The sequence below is a fragment of the Bufo bufo genome, chromosome 5, assembly GCF_905171765.1.
Source record: "Bufo bufo chromosome 5, aBufBuf1.1, whole genome shotgun sequence".
NCBI lineage: Eukaryota > Metazoa > Chordata > Amphibia > Anura > Bufonidae > Bufo > Bufo bufo.
In genome coordinates, this window is record NC_053393.1 from 318,427,066 (window position 1) to 318,447,963 (window position 20,898).

The 20,898-nt window shown below is 39.4% G+C and overlaps 1 protein-coding gene across 1 annotated transcript in view; it reads right to left on the reverse strand.

Moving 5' to 3' along the window:
• The window catches only part of LOC121001136 (cadherin-20), a 28,663-nt gene extending 8,640 nt beyond the window's left edge, over nt 1–20,023 (reverse strand). Inside the window, exons 1-5 of the mRNA XM_040432072.1 lie at nt 19,861–20,023; nt 16,044–16,231; nt 6,908–7,161; nt 2,323–2,459; nt 1,660–1,781 (exon numbers count right to left, since the gene is read on the reverse strand). Of these exons, the coding sequence (XP_040288006.1) occupies nt 1,660–1,781; nt 2,323–2,459; nt 6,908–7,161; nt 16,044–16,231; nt 19,861–20,002 (843 nt within the window). The 5' untranslated portion in view covers nt 20,003–20,023. The remainder of the gene's footprint in view (nt 1–1,659; nt 1,782–2,322; nt 2,460–6,907; nt 7,162–16,043; nt 16,232–19,860) is intronic.
• Nucleotides 20,024–20,898: the final 875 nt, after the last annotated feature.

The following is a 20,898-nucleotide window of genomic DNA, read 5'->3' on the forward strand; positions in this document are numbered from 1 at the left end:
GAGTAATCTTTTTTTTACCTGATACAATATTTAGATGGTTTTTTTGATAGACATGAAAAAGATAATACAGAAAATCTCTTTCTAGGACAACTATAAGATGCTCCAAGAGAAACATGGAGTGGGTGGCACTGCCCTTGCTGAGAGGCATCCCAAAGTCCTATATAAGCATTTGGCTAAGAACATCTACACTACAATATACCGTCCTGTTGTTGAGGCCACCTATAAAAGTGCAATGCAATATGCAAAATAAAAGCCTTTCTTATGTAGCCTCATGATTCCTTTCTGCGGAAGTGCCATGGATGTGTTCACATTGTCTCCTGTAGGCCACTTAGGTTAGTAGCAACCATCGTAATCTTTACTGCATGCAGGCCCTATTGGTTGTCTAAACACCTTGTAAGTGAGCCTATCCCCATTCGCAACCTCCACCAATAAGCCAGAGTGGTGAGTAATAAAGAGGATCCATAGATTACGTGGCTTACTTGCATTTAGTTTACACAGGTCATTGTGTAACGGTCCTATGAAACTGAGCAATTTTTGTGCCTATGATAGAGAACAAGCATTCATAGGAATGTTGGTTCCCAATAATTGATTTGTATAATTGTGCCACCAATCAGCCGATAAATGATCAAATGCTTGCTTGTCATCTGATAATCATCTTCCGCTGTAACCAGGGAGGTGCTGCTGATAATCAACAGGACCCGAATAGGAAGGGAACGATTGTGGTACCAATCATCCCCTATTCACTCTGCATCGGCTTGTGTAATAAACTAATGTAAATAGCGATAAACACATTAATCAGTGGTCGTTCTGCCCAAAAATCTGGCAGGCCAATAGGGCCTTAATGCTTCATTTGTTGGAAATGGAGATTAATTAGTAACATAGTACATAAGGCCGAAAAAAGACATCTGTCCATCCAGTTCGGCCTGTCATCCTGCAAGTTGATCCAGAGGAAGGCAAAAAAAAAAACCCTGTGAGGTAGAAGCCAATTTTCCCCACTTTAGGGGAATAAAAAAATTTCTTCCCGACTCCAATCAGGCAATCAGAATAACTCCCTGGATCAATGACCCCTCTCTAGTAGCTATAGCATTTAATATTATTACAATTGGAATTGAAAATGTGGTGCTGGAATCCTTCAGCTACAGTAATTCTAAAGGCGAGTTCACATCACCGTTTAGCTTTCCGTTCTTCTGATCCATCAAAAGAGGTGAAAAAAATATATAAAATCCTGTTGCATCAGTTATGCATAGGATTGTATAGGATTAGTTTTTTTTACAGGATCCTGGAAAAAAACGGATCCTGTTGCATCAGTTGTCATCCGTTTGTGTCATTTCCATCTAAGATCCCTTTTTTTAGATGGAAAAAAAATGACTGCATGAAGGACTTTTTTATTTCCGTCTAAAAAAACTGATCTCAAACGGAAATAGCTCAAACGGATGACAATTGATACAAAGGGATCTGTTTTTTGCCAAATCTTTTTTTTTTCTCTTCTTCTGATGGATCTGAAGAAAAAATTAGGGGATTCTTTTAAAAACTGACAACCCCTTCAACGAGATCTCCTGCTTCCCTTACTGCTTTTTTTTTTTTTTTGTATAAGACGAAACATTTAATATGAATATAAAACTTAGCTGGACTTTTCATACTTTTGTTTAGTTATCGTACCTGTCCAGCCTTTGCATTTTCACACATGAATGTCTCAAAAAATTTGGTGAAGACTGGAGAATTGTCATTAACATCGAGGATTTTTATGGTGACAGGAACACTTCCAACCTGTGCGGCGTTATCTGAAGGGTTAAAGAAAGTAGCACATTTTTATATTTTTGATAATGCAGTATATACTCAGTACTAATTATTTTTATTTGTACTTTATATGCATGCTTAAAAATATTCAATGAATCTTTGAAAAAAAATATTTCCTCATTGAAGTCAAAGGCAAAAAGCTTTCACTAAGGAAATAAGGGGTATAGGCAGACCTGGAAGATGGTGGGTTTTGGGTTTTCATTAGCTGTAAGCCATAAAGATCAAAATTAAAATAAATAAATGCTTGAAATAGATCACTCTGTGTGTAATGAATCAGTATGGATTTACATTTTTGAACAGAATTACTGAAATAAATTAACTTTTCAATGATATTCTAATTTACTAAGATGCACCTGTATACAGTGCTATGAGTCTGCTCTGGAGTCTCCAATGCAAATGTGAATATATCCAAAGAGACACAGGACATAGAAAAGGCTGCAGAAGGTGCTAGGTGTGCAATGTTCTGCTTCATAAAAAAATAATAAAAAAAAGAAGATATTAACAGTATGTGAAAATGTTACTTACTCATCTCCATTGCTAAGAGTGTGAGATTATGCCAAGCGACGTCTTCCCTATCTAAAGGCCTTGCTGTCATCAGTGCTCCTGTGGTAATATCAACATAGAAATATCTTCCAGGATCACTGTTCCTGTCAATAGAATACCTGCAAGAAAAAGGCAAAAATTGCTCTAAAAATATAAAATGTCTCCTTAGCAGTCCTATTTGCCCTTAAAATGAATGACAATTCCATACAGTTGCCTGCATATCAATATTATATGCTCCAAACCACAAAACCAGGTACAACACCTTGTAGGGCTACATCATCTAAATGTATTAGTGCCTTACAGTTAGTGATCTGTTATGCAAATAATATGCAAATGAGATGCTAAGTGCACCAAGGGTGGGCCCAAACCATTCTGTGAACCCTTGCTCCTACAGCTTCCTCTGCCAGCCATTCCCTCCAATTTCTGGATTGACAGGCTCAGGCGAGATGACTATGCAGGAACCTGGTCCTGGCAATCAAGAAAGAGAGGGAGGAACTGACAGAGGAATCAGGAGGAGCAAGGGTGCACAGAGTGGCTTGGGCCCACACTGGGTTCACTTAACTGTTTATTTGTATATGGACTAAAAGTACTTTTTCTCCAGAAAAACTACTGTGAATCTAAGTGAAGGGTATCATTAGATTCAGCTGACCTAGCCCAATGTTGTGTGCCTTGTTAACAATATATTTTAATTTCCCTTTAGCATACAATATTTGACATGTTCCTATGACCTGAAGTAGGGGGCTGATTTTCAATAGAGATCAGGCATTTTATATGCTGAATTATGTTGTTCTGCCAAACGTTACCAACTGCTGTAATCATTATTTTTCTTTCTTTAATTATGATCTCAATTATATAGTGCTGACATAATCCGCAGCACTTTACAGACATTATCATTACTTGCTATCCCCAATAGAGTGCACAATCTAAGTTTCCTATCAGTATGTCTTTGTATCAGGGAGGAAACTGGAGTACCTGGAGGAAACCCACATAAGAACAGATTTCTACCCCCTCTGTGTGTCAGCATCATGATGAAGGGGATGGCTGTATGGCTCAGTATATTAGGTAAGCCAGCCTCCGTCTCCATCTTGGATGATTTAAACATAGAGAAGGGGGGCTGGCTTAGCTAATGAACTGGCCCATGCAGCCATCTTCTTCAGCATGACGACACACAGAGGGGAGGAGGAAGCCTCTATCTGTATCGGAACGTCACTGATGTCACAGCAGAAGCTGTAACCACATGACAGGGTCTGAGATTGAACCATCTTGTACAGTTTTCCAAATTAAAGTATATTGGAAAGTTTTATTCATTTATATTTGCAAACCAAAGGACATTTATGTTGAAAGGCAACCCTTTAAAATTAGAGACTCAATAAAATAGACTAGGGACAAAATGAAGCAAGTGTCATATTCATGGTCCTGCTCCTAAGTGAGGCCTCTCAGCCAGAAGGGTTGAAATGGTTTATGTTGCAGCCTTGTTTTCAGCTTCCTTAAAGAGGACCTTTCATGGGTCCAGACATTATGAAATAACTACCAGGATATGTAGGGCATAGTGCACTGATGTAATATTACTTACTATTTTTTCTGGGTGCCGCTCCGTTCGCCTGCTGTGCCCCTGCAGTTTTCTCGGCTGGTATGCTAATGAATAGCATCTGTACAGGGAGGAGGAGACGGCCATGTTTCTCAATAGGCGTCTCCTTCTCCCTGGCTGTAGCACGGTCTAGGCACAAAGGAGAGCGTCATAGCCAGGGAGAAGGTGAGCTGTTTTCTCTCCCTATTGAGAAACATGGCCGTCTCCTCCTCCCTGTACAGATGCTATTCATCAGCATACCAGCCGGGAAAACTGCAAGGGGGCACAGCGGGCGAACGGAGCGGCGCCCAGAAAAAATAGTAAGCAATATTACATCAGTGCACTATGCCATACATATCCTAATAGTTATTTCATAATGTCTGGACCCATGAAAGGTCCTCTTTAAGAGCAAGGCCATGTCATTGGGCACTTACAGACTTTTGTGGAGGCATATAGATTTTTTATTTTACTGTCATGCCATGTTTGATTTAGTGCACCATATGGAACACCAAACAGCTGAATGTGGAGCACTGCCACTTAACCTGCTGTATATGGTTCTGCATATGTTCTAAGGGTACAGATTAATATCTCAATTTTTTTCTGTGTGCATCCTACAATAGTACAGATTGCTGGTGACAAGAGCACATTACAGGAGAAATAAGCCATCCATCCTGCCACCTTGTATGTGGCAAAATCCTCCTTAATTCTCCATTAACCAGCCTCAGTTACTTCAAAACCCATCTAGAATGAATTACAGGGTTTGATTTGTTAGAAATGTCTTGCAAGTTCTTTCAACATTTTCTCATTTTCTTGACATTTGAAGGTCAGGTCAGCATTAAAGATTATGATCATTGTGCCATATTAATCACTAATGCTAAGCTTCACAGGCTATACCTTTGTTCTGAATTCTCCATTTTCTCAATTAATAACCAGACTCTGAACTTACATTATTCTTCATATGCAGACCACAGGAAAGCCTTTTATATTATCTAAAAGTTTTGTTCTAAAATTGTAATTTGCTGTTGAGTTTAATACACTTTTCTGTGCAAATTAGGTGAAACTTTTTTTCATAATTTAAAGGGTTATTTCACTTTTTTATACTTTTTTTTTAATTTCCCCCCAACAAACCTGTGGAGTCAAGGTTACCTGTTACCCACCTCTTGGTTCCGGATCCTTCAGTTCACAAAATTTTTTGCCCTTTCTCTGGTCAACAAATGTAAACTTCTGGAACAGATGGCCCCCAAATGGCAAGTGAGTGATGTGCTGCTTGGGGGACATGCCACTGCTGCAGAAGCACACTTGAACCCTTCCATGCTGAAAGTTTACATGCGGGAACCAGATCATGATGAAAAGAGCGGGGGACTAAAGGAGCCACAACCAAGCAGAAGGGAGCAGGTAAGTTTGCATGACTACAGAGATCCGGTGGGGGGAGCGGAGAATGTAAGGTAAAATGATACATGCTATAGGCACTCACATACAGTCAGGGCTGGCCTTTGCTGGATAATGCCATGCTGGTACCCTCTGTTGCCTCCTCCCAAAGAGTACTGTCATAATGTCTATGCAGTACCATACAATGCATATTTATAATTCCCATTCAGTATGGTAGCAATGTTATATGTTGGCCAAATAACACCTCTATACAGGCACTCTCACGTTGCTGGGTGTGAGGGAGCCTGGTTGCTTGCAGCAAGTTATTTAAGGCGCAGTATTTTAGCGGTATATCACTCCCATAGCAATCAGATTATAAAGGCTTGTATACTGACCTGTATACAGCCCAGGGCCAACTCCAGGTTTATGTTGGCCCCTGGGAGGTAGAGTCACAATGGCCCTCCTTATGTCTCATCTTTTTTCGCCCTCCCAGTATACTATACACAAATAGAGGCACCAGCAGCAATTCTGTCACGTTTGAGGCATTTTTGCATTTTTGTTTTTCCACAGCATGTTTTTAACGCAGTATGGCCACTACAATTACAGAGATACCTTGTATGCAAAGAATAAAAACTCAATGTATAGGGGCATTCCCGGAGCAAAGAAATGTGTTGTACCATGAAAGATATTCCACATTTTTCAAAGCAGCACCAGGATCTGAGTATTTTGTAATTGCATCTAATTAAAAATGTTGTATAGCATTCTTCAATAAAATCTACCTGTATAGTGCCACCTGCTGTTTGTTCTTCTCTGTATTTCTCTGTACACCTTGCTAAGGTGGTCGCACATGCTCAGTTCTATCCTGCAACTGCTCCCTGTCCTATATATTGTTATTAGTTGTGACAGTTACAGGGAGAGAACTGCTGCAATAAGGAAACACTGCTGAGAACAGACACACCCCTGAGATGCCAGCTTGAAATAAATCTAACAGATCAATTTGAGCAATAGTTTAGGGATTTCCGGATCCATGTGAAGTATAGGACTGGTTCTAGCTTTTACTAATGATGACCCTTACTCAGGATTGGTCATCAATATCAGATGGGCAGGGTCTGACACCCGGCACCTCCGGCGATCAATTGTATGAGGAGACAGCGCCCACAGTGTGCACGTGCTGTCTCTCTTCCTGTCTGCTGCTGCCTATGGCAAAGACCATAGACAGCCGCGGTGAGCAGGAAGAGAAGAGGGAGACGGCGCGTCCACACTGCGCTGTAATCGGCTGGGGTGCCGGACCCCACCGATCTGATATTGATGACCTATCCTGAGGATAGGTCATCAATAGTAAAAGCACGGACAACCCCTAAGCACTATGTGATGTCTAATTTTAATTTTTTATATTAATCATGGACTAATCACTTTAAACGCAGAGTGCAGCAGTAGTATGCCCTGGTATCATTCCAACAGAGCTGATGTTGACCTGATGACCCTGGTGCAGACTGGAGCTCTATTTTTACTTCCAGATTAAAAGCATTCATAAGTATCTGTAGAGGTTGCTATTGTGGATCATTGGAGGTATGTTTTACATCCCTGTTAACTTCACTATAATCTGTGGTCTTCATGTTCATAGTTACTTACCTGACTGAGTTATTAGTTGCGTCTGGATCCCTGGCAGAAACAATCTGTATTGTTGTACCAATATCTACATTTTCTGAGACTTCCACAAAATAATGACTAGATTCAAACACAGGAGGCTCATCCACATCTTCAACACTAATGTGCAGGGTTGTGGTGTCGCGAAATGGACCCAGGTTAGAAAAACGTACTTCAATGTGTGGGTTTGAACCTTCAATTTTCAGGATGTAGCTTTTTTTGCTTTCAAAGTCCAATGGCTAGGAAGAAAATATTTTCATAGAATTAAATATTCTACAGAAAAATCAACTTTACAGCAAAGCTTAAACTAAAATGGACATTCATTAATATAACCTTCTATGCTATGCATCACTTTTTGCTAAGATGTATTCCTTATTTTACACTGTGTTATCAACCTAGTTTACTTATGTTATTCGAAATGCTCATTATGAAAATAAATACATTTTCTGATAAGAAAGCATACTGCATGCCAGCTGAGAGCTACAGTGCATCAAAAGAGTCTCATCTGGCTTTCTCTATACTGATGAGGGGCAAGAACTCCGAAAAAAAGTGTCTGTAAATGGGTCTCCGGGAGGAGACTATGACATGGCTGACATTCCCTATCATGTTTTAAGATTCTTTGGTGGGTGGGATACACAGACCACTCTCTGGTGGTGTGTACAGTACCCATTTATATTAACTTAGATTTTCCAAGACTTTCACCGATGATGAGTACGAGAGTTCTGTATCCCCTGATTTAAGAAAGTGGTGGTCATGCTTGTGCACTACTGCCCCATTCAAAGTCTATGGGGCTGAGAGATAGTGAGTGCTGTCCATTGAATGAAGTGGTAGTGAGCATAAGTAACATAGTAACATAGTAACATAGTACATAAGGCCGAAAAAAGACATTTGTCCATCCAGTTCGGCCTGTCATCCTACAAGTTGATCCAGAGGAAGGCAAAAAAAAAACCCTGTGAGGTAGAAGCCAATTTTCCTCACTTTAGGGAAATAAAAAATTCCTTCCCGACTCCAATCAGGCAATCAGAATAACTCCCTGGATCAACGACCCCTCTCTAGTAGCTATAGCCTGTAATATTATTACACTCCAGAAATACATCCAGGCCCCTCTTGAATTCCTTTATTGTACTCACCATCACCACCTCCTCAGGCAGAGAGTTCCATAGTCTCACTGCTCTTACCGTAAAGAACCCTTTTCTATGTTTGTGTACAAACCTTCTTTCCTCCAAACGCAGAGGATGTCCCCTCGTCACAGTCACAGTCCTGGGGATAAATAGATGATGGGATAGATCTCTGTACTGTCCCCTGATATATTTATACATAGTAATTAGATCTCCCCTCAGTCGTCTTTTTTCTAACGTGAATAACCCTAATTTTGATAATCTTTCAGGGTACTGTAGTTGCCCCATTCCAGTTATTAAGTTAAGTGTGCATTTAAACGGGGAATATGGCATCCTTGTCCTTATAACTAGTGAGAGTCCCAGCAGTTAGATCTAGAAATGCAATGGCATCTATCAACCATGGGCTCCCATGTTAAAGAAAAACAAAAAATCTGAATGTCTCTGTATCGAATAGCAAAATGTACTACCATATTCATTTCTATTGAAAAACGGCATATCAGTTTATTCCAACCTGACAAATGCGAAAAAAGACAATCTTTAGGCGTCCATTGGGTAAGTAAGACACAATAAATAATTTGCCATAGCTTGCTAAAACTTGACCCGGCACATACACCAAATGGACCATAAACTAGGAGGACATTGTAACATCATCATCTATCTTTAAATGTGATATTTTTGATTTTTCCTGAGATATTACTGAAGAAAACTTTTGCACTAGATTCTTCACATTATGAATCCTAGTAAACAAAGGTATTTGAATTAATCAAATTATCTTTATAAGAAATCACCTAAGAGAAGTTTAAAAATTGAAAAAAGCTAACTTTCTAAGTGAGTTAGTTATAACTGGACTAGTTTTTTAACATTTTTACATAATTTTCTTTTAAATATTCTCTGTGTGAAGCCGCCTATGTGATATATTGCTCCAAGCTGTCTGTGTTTGCTACTTTCTGACTTGTTCTAGAAGAACAATATGCATGTCTGGTCTTTTACTACTGGCTAATATAGGACAATTTATTAGTATCCGTAGAGTGACGGTCTTATCACACACAATACTTTACTTACTTTTCTGCTCTATGCACAAGCAATTCTCCATCTGCCTTATCTACAACAGCTTTGTCTAAGCATAATTAGCATTTATGGATCTTCAAGCTCCAATTAAAAAAACACATGAGCTTTATTGGTTTATAAATAATCCATGCTATCTTTTATTGCTTTTTATGGTGGAATGGTGTGAAAAATGTGTGGTGTGCAAATGCAACTATTGATAGAATCAGTCAAACGGGAGACAATTTATTTACAGAATCTCTGCTTAGATACACCACGGATGAAAAGACTACTTACAGGAAATAATACGTGTACAGCATTACACATTTTCATTACTCAAGACTTTGCTTTCAGGCTTAGAGCAGACTGTTTTATAGTAAATAAAACAAAACATGAAGAAAATCTAAATTAGACAGAACTTGCATCTGCTGGAAGATGTCAAGGATAATCTCTGGTAACACATATGGAAGGCCCTGGTCTGAAATCTGAATCTATTTTCTAGGTCAGTGATAGGCATCTGGCTCCTCCACAAGTTCTCTCCCTGTGGTCCCTTGCTACCATCTTCCATCACTGTTGTGTACACTGTGTACAATACACAGTGGGCCAAGTGAAAGTGGTTCTACAGGCTACAAATATTGATGGACTATCCTATGGACAAGTCATCAATATCATATTGGTAGAGGTCCAACACCAGGCACCAATCAGCTGTTTTGGGCTGCCCTGGTGCCAGAAACTACACTACTCAGCATTAAAATTGAAACATCAAAAAGGACAAGCCGTAAGGTTTTACAAATTGAAGAAGTAGCAGGTGTTGCTAAGATCTGCGGATGATCACATTTTCAAGCACCTAGCTCCAATTTGTGGCAGAGGAGCATAAAAGCCAGATTGAAAGCAAAGTTTTTTAGCCACATAAAACCTCAAAAATCAGATCAAGTTTTGTGGGATGACTGTGTGATGCCTCCTGTTTGCTGACATGCCAGGTATCAACACTTAGAGGAACAGAATCCTTGAACTGAGAGACCTTGGCTTATCACTTCAGCAGATCACTATGTGCGTAGGCTGAGATGTCACCACGTTGTGTGTCCTGGTGGTTGGGAGAACAGTTATGAACTGGAATGACAGCAAGAGATGCACAGAGGCAAACATCTGCACAGACTGATCATCTAATTAGAAGAATGTCGTGTAGTGATCCATTCTGCACTGTAAGTGAAATTGGACATCACATCCTAAGCCTAGGGTGGCAAACAGTGTCTTCACAAACCATAAGAAAGCGTTTGCATGACATTGGTCTATGAGCCAGAGGTCCAGCTACAGGTGTTTTATTGACCTCATGCCCCCACTCTCAAAGGCTATCATGGTGCCAGGAAGATGACAATGGAGGCTAGAATGGAGGTCTGTCTTCTTCGGCGATGAGTCCTACTTTTGTCTTGGATACAATGATAGGCGGAGATTTGTATGGAGACCTCATCGCTAATGCCATAAATAGGCCTTCACAAGGAATATCAAACTGGTCCCACTCCCGAGATTATAGCATTGTGGCACAATGTGCAGTAGTAGTAGGTCCCTGTAGTGTTCATTTCAGGTACACTAACAGCTCGGCGTTACATTGATATGGTTATGGAACCAGTGGTGCAAAGTGTGTGCATTTATGGGTGTGGTGATTATATTTGATACTGAATAAATCAAGATGTTTTGAATATTTTATTTCCATATTTTTATCAATTACATATAATTAACATGTCTATTGATCTTGTGATTTCCATAATTCCATGACATTTCTTTCTTGTTGTTAAAATTTCAATGTTGAAGACTATGTACAGTATACGGAGCTGGAAGCAGATCTGCTTCCAGAGTAAAAGCCATCAATATCTGTAGCTCAGAGAACCCTTTAAAGAAAATGCATACATGCAGTACTGTATGTTTGTGTACTACAAAATGCCATCTTCAGACCCTAGGGTTCCAGCCAGTAACATCTTTAATATCTTTATTTTATTGCAAGCATGTAATCTTTACTGTAATGAGAGCCTCTGTGGCACAAGTACTGGTATGGGCACATGAGCAAGGGACAAGTGTGCCCAAGAGCATCTGTGTCTGGTACATAATGATTTGCATCCTGTTATTGCACCACTAGTACACAAATATGAACGCATCTGTGGTTGACAATAAAATAGAACCATCTGTGGTTGACCCAAAAAGGGACATGTCAAAACTTTTCCAGCTATATTCTATATTTGCCAGCTTTTTATATGCATATTAGCAGGTATGTAAAAATAAGCATACGTTAAAGGGGTTATTCAACACCTATAATAACCCCCCCCCAATGCCTGGGCACCTCATCTAGATTATATTTATCTGGCTCCCTGGCATCCGCGTTGCTCCTGATCCCCGCACGGCCGCCGATGCATCTCCACATCGCTCGGATCAAAACATCTGGTGACAGGGGAGCAGCTGATCAGAAGCGACGAAGGTGCCGGGGAGTAGGGTAAATATAATCTATATGAGGAGCCCGGTATTAAAATTACATTCAAGCTAGAAAGAGGCTAATTAAAATCATGAGAAACAGCAACATTTCTAATCACTTACATGCACAAAGAAAATAAGGTGTGGGAATTAGGGAATTAGGTGTGAGTCTTCTATTGGCATCCCATGGCAAAAGAAATCGGGCAGTATATAGGCTATAATTTATAAAATATTATTGTAAAATAAGATTTTGCTGCTGCTCACAAAGTTGCATTTCATTTAGCAGCTTTAAATAATTCACCTTTAAATAAACTATTGTGACAAGTGCCTTTCCTCCAGGGTTCTAGTTAGCATGTTAGTGTAATTTGTATTAAATTTATATTCACCATATGGAGGATGTTGTCATTCATTGAAAAGGTGCTAAAATACAAATAAAAAATTGCCACTTTCAATTAGCATCTTGCTGAATATGTAGATCAACAAACATGAGCAAAAGTGACACGTGCCAGTTAGGGACATAAATACTAATACGTTGAATGTAGAAAATAGATTGGATTTTCTAGAACCGATCCTACCGAATGCCAGGAAAAGACGCGATGATCAATCAATAAACAGACATTTTTTCCTAAGAGATTAATTTAACCGTCCATTCTTACAAGAAACTATAGTTAAATTTTACTCTATATGCCATTAGGAAGAATTATTATCGTAAGTTATAGTTAATTATTCTTTAGTTATTTACTACCTGAGGGAAGTAATTACTGGGATTGCTTCCCATAATAAAGGGACAGAGTAACCCTGAATATTCACTACACTATGTGTCAACTACAGCTACTCAAAAGTGTAAAAGCTGCCTATCTTGGCTCAATATTTATTCTATCTCTATCAACTAGCTACTAAACTATTGTGCTGCCATCTAGTGGTCAATGTAAAAACTGCACTTCATTTTTTTAAAGCTAAAAAGATGGTTTAAATATTATTATTAAATGATAAGACACAAGTCTTGGAAATAATGTGCTTGAATCTTTAGTTCAACATTATTTTATTTTGAAAAGACTTTGCACTGACATACTTTATAGATAGCTAAAGGTACGGCCACACAGTCTGGTTTCTGCATGCAGTTTTGGAAGCCAAAATCAGGAGTGGGTCATAAAAGGATTGACTGGGACAGATACAATGTCTCCTCTTTTTTTAATTCACTCCTGGTTTTGGCTTCCAAAACTGCATGCAGAAACCTGACCGTGTGGCCACACCCTAACATTATATTACTATGGCTTTGATGTGGTTGCCATACATTTTATACTGAGTGATAGTGTACTTACAGATGAATGTTTCTATGTAGATCACATTTAAATGTAAGTGCACATTGTAAATGTTGGGGTGAGGTACTGAAGTCTCAGTATTTTAGTTTTGATTGACAAACAGGAGAGGGGGTAGTAATTGGAAAGACCTCACGCCTTCCAGGTTTTACTCAACTCTACCACAGTACAATTTATTTAACCCTATATGAAGGAAGGGTAGTGATGCTCTTTCTGTTAACATGTACAGTATGGCTTACAGCTAATATTTTCATTTGTAGGGATGGCAAGGGAACAGAAGAGCAAACAAATGCTTAGCGTGCTGTAAATACAATAGTAGGAATTTACTTCAAATCAATATCAACTAAACATTTGTTAAAAGTTAAAAAGTAATCTATTTTGTATTATAAACCTTTTTTTATATTTTGCACCAGTTTCCAGTTCTTTGAATCAAGTAATTATAGAGGTTTGCCAGCTTTTGACAAATAAAGCCGAATCAATATATAAATAAAATGTTATACAACTTCCTAAAATACTTTGGGGGACATTTAGGAAGATGCGCCTGCTTTGCATTTGTCTCTTAATAAATTAGTCGCATCTCTGGCCCTCCATGCGCCAGAAACTTGAGCTACACCAGATTCTAAGCCCCTGCTAAGCCCCATCTCTTTTCTTCCCATTTCAGAAAGTGGTGAGCACCAAGAAGCTTAAAAAGTCACAAATTATGGCCCAAATATGGCATGCTCCATAATTTGCAACTTTTTAAAGGCATAATAGGGATTATACAAGCTTTCATAAATATTCCCCTTTATGTTTCAATTCCTCACTATTTTCAAGATATTTCTTATCATACATAGATTGCAAACCTTGACATAGTTAGTCCTCCTCTCAGCTGTGAAAATAGATGCAATCTAGTCCAGACAATGCTATTATGTACACAATTATATGTCCTTGGATAAAGCCATGATAATTCGACTAAAGTAATGTATTGTGAACAAAGGTGCATTTAGAAAAAAAAATCTAATGGTAAGTTCCATCCAATATGTAGTACCCCAGAGTGGCGCTACCATTCCTACACCCTGCTACTGTCTCCAATAGGCTAACCATAATGTCATCTTTTATTCCAGGTCCTTTACACTGTGCCTTCCTATTATTGCTATTTAACTGGTATTCGTTGTAGTTCATGTAATGTGCCTGGTTCACCAGCAGGTGGCAGCGGATATGGCAGAGAGATCTTTAGATAGAATGGAACTTACCATTCCATTCTCCTCCCTGTTGGGCAGAAGTGGGCAAGTTCTGCTTCCTACCAAAGGGGAGACTGCATGAAGTGTTTAGTCATTCTTAGTCTATTCTAGTGTTGGAAGCAGATAAGTAAAGATCTAGCAGAGAGGCTTCCTCTCTCCAGAGGGTAGCAGCTCATAGATCACCATCACTCCTTATAGATTAAGAGACAGAGTATTACGAGGGGTCAACAGCCAAAGGCACTCCACTCTAAAGGTACCAGACCAGTCCTAAAGTCTAGCTACCAGACTAAAGCTGAGTTTAGCACAGCAGAGAAGGAGAAAGTAGAATATTCAAGTTTGTCAGGCAGTTTTCCCAAAACCTGCTGGATCCAAGAGAAAGATCACTTCTTGTATGGATGCAAGTAGATTCAAGTAAAGCTGTCGAACTTTATAAAGTCTGGACTTGACTTATTTTCCACCTCCACCTTTACTCTCCCCTTTATTGCTTCAGAGCCTAACCCTGGGGAGCGACGGTATCAAGGTAGGAGCACCATAACACACCATAACACACAGTCTATTAAGGCCACACCACTCGGCATTCCTATAAACCTAGGACAGCGATCAGCCCTGGGGTGTGGCACATTGAAAATACTGAACTACCCTGTCCACACAGTTCTTCAGTTTCAGACCACCATCATTCGGCACATTGGGTTGGGTAAATGAAATTTTGGAGAATATACATTTGTAATGATAACGTTTCTAGATGCAGAATTGAATATTTTAAGTATCCATTAAGATGTTATTTCATGGATGATCCAGTGGACATCTTCTCTAATTATACACTGGCCCATCCAGTCACCTTCCATAGCTAAGTTAAAATATTCCATATTCTTTTAATTTCATCTATCTTTTCTCCAGTTTATCTTATGACCTCTACTTCATTAGCTTTCATTGCCAAAGAACTGTCAAGCCTTTAAGAAAGTCAGCATAAACTTGAACATGATGATGAGTTTGTTGAATGATGGATCATTATTATTAAATGAATTAGCGACTGCTTGGGATGGGTCTGTACTTACAGCTTGCTGGTGAAGTGCTTGACTAAATATGAACATTTTTCTCATTACTTATTACCTAAAGGACAGATCTTTACTAGTTTGTAGGATTGACCTTGAATAAAACATAGTTAGCACAGGTTCTAAATCTTATTATATATAAAAGTGGTAGTAAAGTGGGTATGGACCCACTCTGTTGCTGAAAGGATTTGACTTCTGAGGCTGGTAAAAGCGGCCCCCTGGTCTTCACCTTTTCAACCCTATTCAGGAATCTGGTCTCTGTTGCAGTGGAACCACCAGGCTGCTGCCTCTTGGAGTAGTCTCTGCTTAGTGGCAACTGATCCAGGCGGGCCATGAGTCACCAGTGCGTGGCACCAAGGGGACAGGCAAAGTTGTAAGTGGACACACTGAGATCAGGCAGACAAAGTTTGTTCAATCCAGTAAACTAACCAAAATGTCTGAGCAGGCAGTGCAGGGTTGGTTTTCATAAACAGGCAGGGGTCAGGCGAGGAGGAACTGGTACAATATAGTAAATAGGCAGAAGTCAGGCACAGAAGATCAGAAGGTAACCCACCTTCACAGAGGCTACTAAGCTAAGGAATACTTTTGCTTGGACTTCTTCCCATAGGGATACCAGTAGAAAGACAGTCATTGGCTAGAGACTAACGCAACTTGGCCCTTGGAGAGCCAAAGAGGGCATTCGATTATGTCCTATGGGCAGATAGGGCTGCAGCTAGGAACTGGGAGGTCAGACTGACTTAGCATGGAGCAGGCAAAGACTCTGACAGATGAGAAGCAGGATTATGCCAGTGGACATGGACCAACTATGCAGGCACCAAACTATTAGCACTCTGGTAGCTGTACCTAGCAGGAGCAGGGTGATGCCGGTTGGTGCTTTAGAAGTTCTGTTATGTAAAATTAAGGCTTACCTTTTTAACAGTGATTACTCCAACTTGGTATATTGGGTCTGTTGAAACATCAAACATCTCAGGTCCATCTCCATCTATAATGGTGTATTTCATTTCTGCATTTACTCCTTCATCTAAGTCCATTGCTAGAACTCTTCCAACAGTTGAGTTTACAGGTGATGATTCTAAAACGGTCATTTGGTAGTGTTCTGAATAAGAAAGAAGAGAGATAAAGTAGAAATTAGAGAGTTAGTGAAAAAAAAGTAGGGAGAGTGAGGAAAGAAAGAAAGAAAGAAAAAGAAAGAAAGAGAGAGAAAGAAATAGGGCAGGAGAATGAGGCAGAGAAAGACAGATAAGAAAGGAGAAAGACAGAAGAAAGAAAAAGATAATAATAGAGGGAGAGAAAGAACAAAAGAAATAAGATAGAGAGAAAGAATAAAATAAATGAACGAAACATTCTTACTTGTAGCAGACTGAACAAGGAGAAAACACTCCCATACTGATCAATCACATGCATAAGGTTGGTATTACACTACCTGAAGGATGATATTGATAACACATCCATCTGCAGTCGTTTCTACTGGCTTGATGCAAATTGAATGTGGGAGGAATGTTTGCTACTGCAGTTGTTCCTCCCTCATTCTCTTCTATTCATTAACAGCAGCACATCCCTGATTATACAGGAAGATGTGCTGCCGATAATCTGGCATCTTTCATTCTAATAAAAGATGCCCATCAGCTTTATTGGCTAATAGGCTGCTCGATTATATGGGCCAATATATTGGAAAGAAGCGTTCGTATACAGTCAGGTCCATAAATATTGGGACATTGACACAATTCTAACATTTTTGGCTCTATACACCACCACAATGGATCTGAAATGAAACAAACAATATGTGCTTTAACTGCAAACTGTCAGCTTTAATTTGAGGGAATTTACATCCAAATCAGGTGAACGGTGTAAGAATTACAACAGTTTGCATATGTGCCTCCCACTTGTTAAGGGACCAAAAGTAATGGGACTGAATAATAATCATAAATCAAACTTTCACTTTTTAATACTTGGTTACAAATCCTTTGCAGTCAATTACAGCCTGAAGTCTGGAACGCATAGACATCACCAGACGCTGGGTTTCATCCCTGGTGATGCTCTGCCAGGCCTCTACTGGAACTGTCTTCAGTTCCTGCTTGTTCTTGGGGCATTTTCTCTTCAGTTTTGTCTTCAGCAAGTGAAATGCATGCTCAATCGGATTCATGTCAGGTAATTGACTTGGCCATTGCATAACATTCCACTTCTTTCCCTTAAAAAACTCTTTGGTTGCTTTTGCAGTATGCTTTGGGTCATTGTCCATCTGCACTGTAAAGCGCCGTCCAATGAGTTCTGAAGCATTTGGCTGAATATGAGCAGATAATATTGCCTGAAACACTTCAGAATTCATCCTGCTGCTTTTGTCAGCAGTCACCTCATCAATAAATACAAGAGAACCAGTTCCATTGGCAGCCTTACATGCCCACGCCATGACACTACCACCACCATGCTTCCCTGATGAGGTGGTATGCTTAGGATCATGAGCAGTTCTTTTCCTTCTCCATACTCTTCTCTCCCCATCACTCTGTTACAAGTTGATCTTGGTCTCATCTGTCCATAGGATGTTGTTCCAGAACCGTGAAGGCTTTTTTAGATGTCGTTTGACAAACTCTAATCTGGCCTTCCTGTTTTTGAGGCTCACCAATGGTTTACATCTTGTGGTGAACCCTCTGTATTCACTCCGGTGAAGTCTTCTCTTAATTGTTGACTTTGACACACATACACCTACCTCCTGGAGAGTGTTCTTGATCTGGCCAACTGTTGTGAAGGGTGTTTTCTTCACCAGGGAAAGAATTCTTTGGTCATCCACCACAGTTGTTTTCCGTTGTCTTCCGGGTCTTTTGGTGTTGCTGAGCTCATCGGTGCGTTCCTTCTTTTTAAGAATGTTCCAAACAGTTGTTTTGGTCACGCCTAATGTTTTTGCTATCTCTCTGATGGGTTTATTTAGTTTTTTTTCAGCCTAATGATGGCTTGCTTCACTGATAGTGACAGCTCTTTGAACTCATCTTGCGAGTTGACAGCAACAGATTCCAAATACAAATAGCACACTTGAAATTAACTCTGGACCTTTTATCTGCTCATTATAATTGGGATAATGAGGGAATAACACACACCTGGCCATGGAACAGCTGAGAAGCCAATTGTCCCATTACTTTTTGGTTCCTTAACAAGTGGGAGGCACATATGCAAATTGTTGTAATTCCTACACAGTTCACCTGATTTGGATGTAAATACCCTCAAATTAAAGCTGACAGTCTGCAGTTAAAGCACACCTTGTTCGTTTTATTTCAAATCCATTGTGGTGGTGTATAGAGCCAAAAATGTTAGAATTGTGTCGATGTCCCAATATTTATGGACCTGACTGTAGATGTCATCCTGAAATCATGCGGAGTAATGGGGCCTTTATGCTGAACTTAAACTTCATTCGCTAGGACAGTACCCTGATAAGGATCACTATGTTATTTCTAGTCAGCTGCAGTAAATTACAATGTGGAATTATGAGTATATGAGCATGATTTAAAGGGGCATTCTTTTTTATTTATTTTTTAAATAAGATTATAGTTTAAACAGATTAAAAAAGGTCCTCATCTAGGAGCCAAAGTAGATAGTGGCTACCATGGTCATCTTTTATTGTGGAGGATCTAGCACATCCATGCATCTTATGGACAGAATATTCATTTTAATGGGGGCCAACGAAAAATATTCTACAGTTTTCAAACCAGCACCTGGATCTGAATAGTTTTGTAATTGCATGTAATTAAAATTTTTGTAAAGCCAGTGAGTTATTCAATAAAATGTATCTGTATAGCTCCACCTGCTGTTTGTTCTTTTTATTATTTCTTTGTTCTGCTCACTGAGATGGTCACACATGCTCAGTTTGATCTTTTAACTGCCGCCTGAGCTGTGATAGGTAGAGAGCTGCAGTGGATTAGACACGCCCCCTGAGCTGCAGTTGAAATGACACTCCCCTTGAGCTGCCAGCTTGATACATAATCTAGCAAAGCAATGAATGGGCAGATCTCTGGATCTATGTGAGGTACAGGGCTGGTTCTAGCTTTGTTAGAAAGAGCTTGTCATGTACTATATGATGTCTGACTTTTATTTTTTATACAATAACCATGTGGTAAACCCTTTAACTAAAACTGTGAAATTCCTCATTTCTCCTGCAGTGGTGCAGCACCACAGCCTTCAATGACATTACTGTCAGAAACCCTTTAAAAAAGACATTGTCTACAGTACACAAGTCATCTTTTCCATTTTGTCTACTAGACTGTATTCAAGACTGTTTCGGAGTCTTGCAAATTTTGAGATATTTGACAAAGTATTTTTACCGGCACCACAGAGATTGCAGTGTAATTTAATGGGGCCAGTCAGATGCTGATGGATTCAGCACTGTGTCATGGCTTCCATTTATAACAGAAACCAAGACACTGATGTGAACAAAGTCTTTTTATTGTTCATTTTGTACAAACTGATCTTTGACAAGAAAAGTTCAGTAAAGATGTCAGTTCAGTAACATATGAACTTGCACTCTGCAGTCTGTTAGAATAAAATATTTTAACACTTTTTTTTTTATAAATCACAGATTTGAAGGCTTGAAAGAAGAAATGAACCATATAACAGCACTTTTATGTTTCTTCTTGGTACTGAAGCCTTATGTCAGTGTGTTAACTTGGCACTTGATGTTCGTAGTTAGAAACCAGTCTGGATAGACTGAGAAACCCAAGCTGATGATGACAATGCACTTACTTTGAGGAAATCTGGGTGGATTGTCATTCACATCACTGAGAGTGATATTAACCGTGGTCGTTCCAGCTAATCCCCCCAGCTGTCCACCCATGTCTTTGGCCTGGATAATCACTTCGTAATACTCTTTTGCTTCTCGGTCCATGTTTGTTAAAGCTGTTCTAATTATGCCTGGAGGAGAAAAATAACAGAAAAATTTGCTTACGAGATATATTAGGTGGAAACGTTAATTTAACTTTTAAATTAAAGAGTTCGTCTTTAAAATGGGCGAAATTGTAGAAATGTCCTGCAGAAGCGCTATTGATATCCTTCCATATGGCAGTAACTATATCATTGAGAACGCCAGAGGTAATTGTCCAGATGCTAAAACTACCCAATCAATGTAATTTCGGTGCTATGTCCAATTAAGCAACTCAAAGTGATGTATGCTTAAGTACTGCAATATAGTCATAAGGACATTTCACGTCATTTCGAAAAATAATTATCAGTTCTGTAATGACAGGCTGCACACAGATTAGTTTCATGTCCACAAACAGTTTACACTTTATCGTTGCAGTAGTCTGTAAGTAACAGGTAATCTTTTACTGCAATTTAGACCTGCCATACCAAATGGCGCCAATAGGTGGCAGCAACGCTTCTTGAAAGAACGGTGGATGAATGTTGGCCGTAAAATTAGTGCTTGACTGAGTTAGTTGATTTGCACTACAGCTGCTGAGATACGTTTGCTCTTCCTGAAAAGACTATCATGAGCCTGACCTCTTCATAGAAAATTTCCCCAAAGATGAAAATTTTCTTGAAACTAGTTTTTGTGTTGACATCCTGGGCTGTGGAGAATTTCAATTAGATTGCTCCACCGTACAAGAAGTGCAGAATGTCTGAGTGCTGAAATGCATTTGTCTGAAAAATATTGATGGGACAAGCACAAATGCCATTGTATAATTAAAAACGGCAGAAAATAAAATAGTGCATTCACCCTTTTAATTATTTGCATGGCAAAATGTGAATACATTAGAAAAAGTTATTATAGTGGCTCTGTAGTTT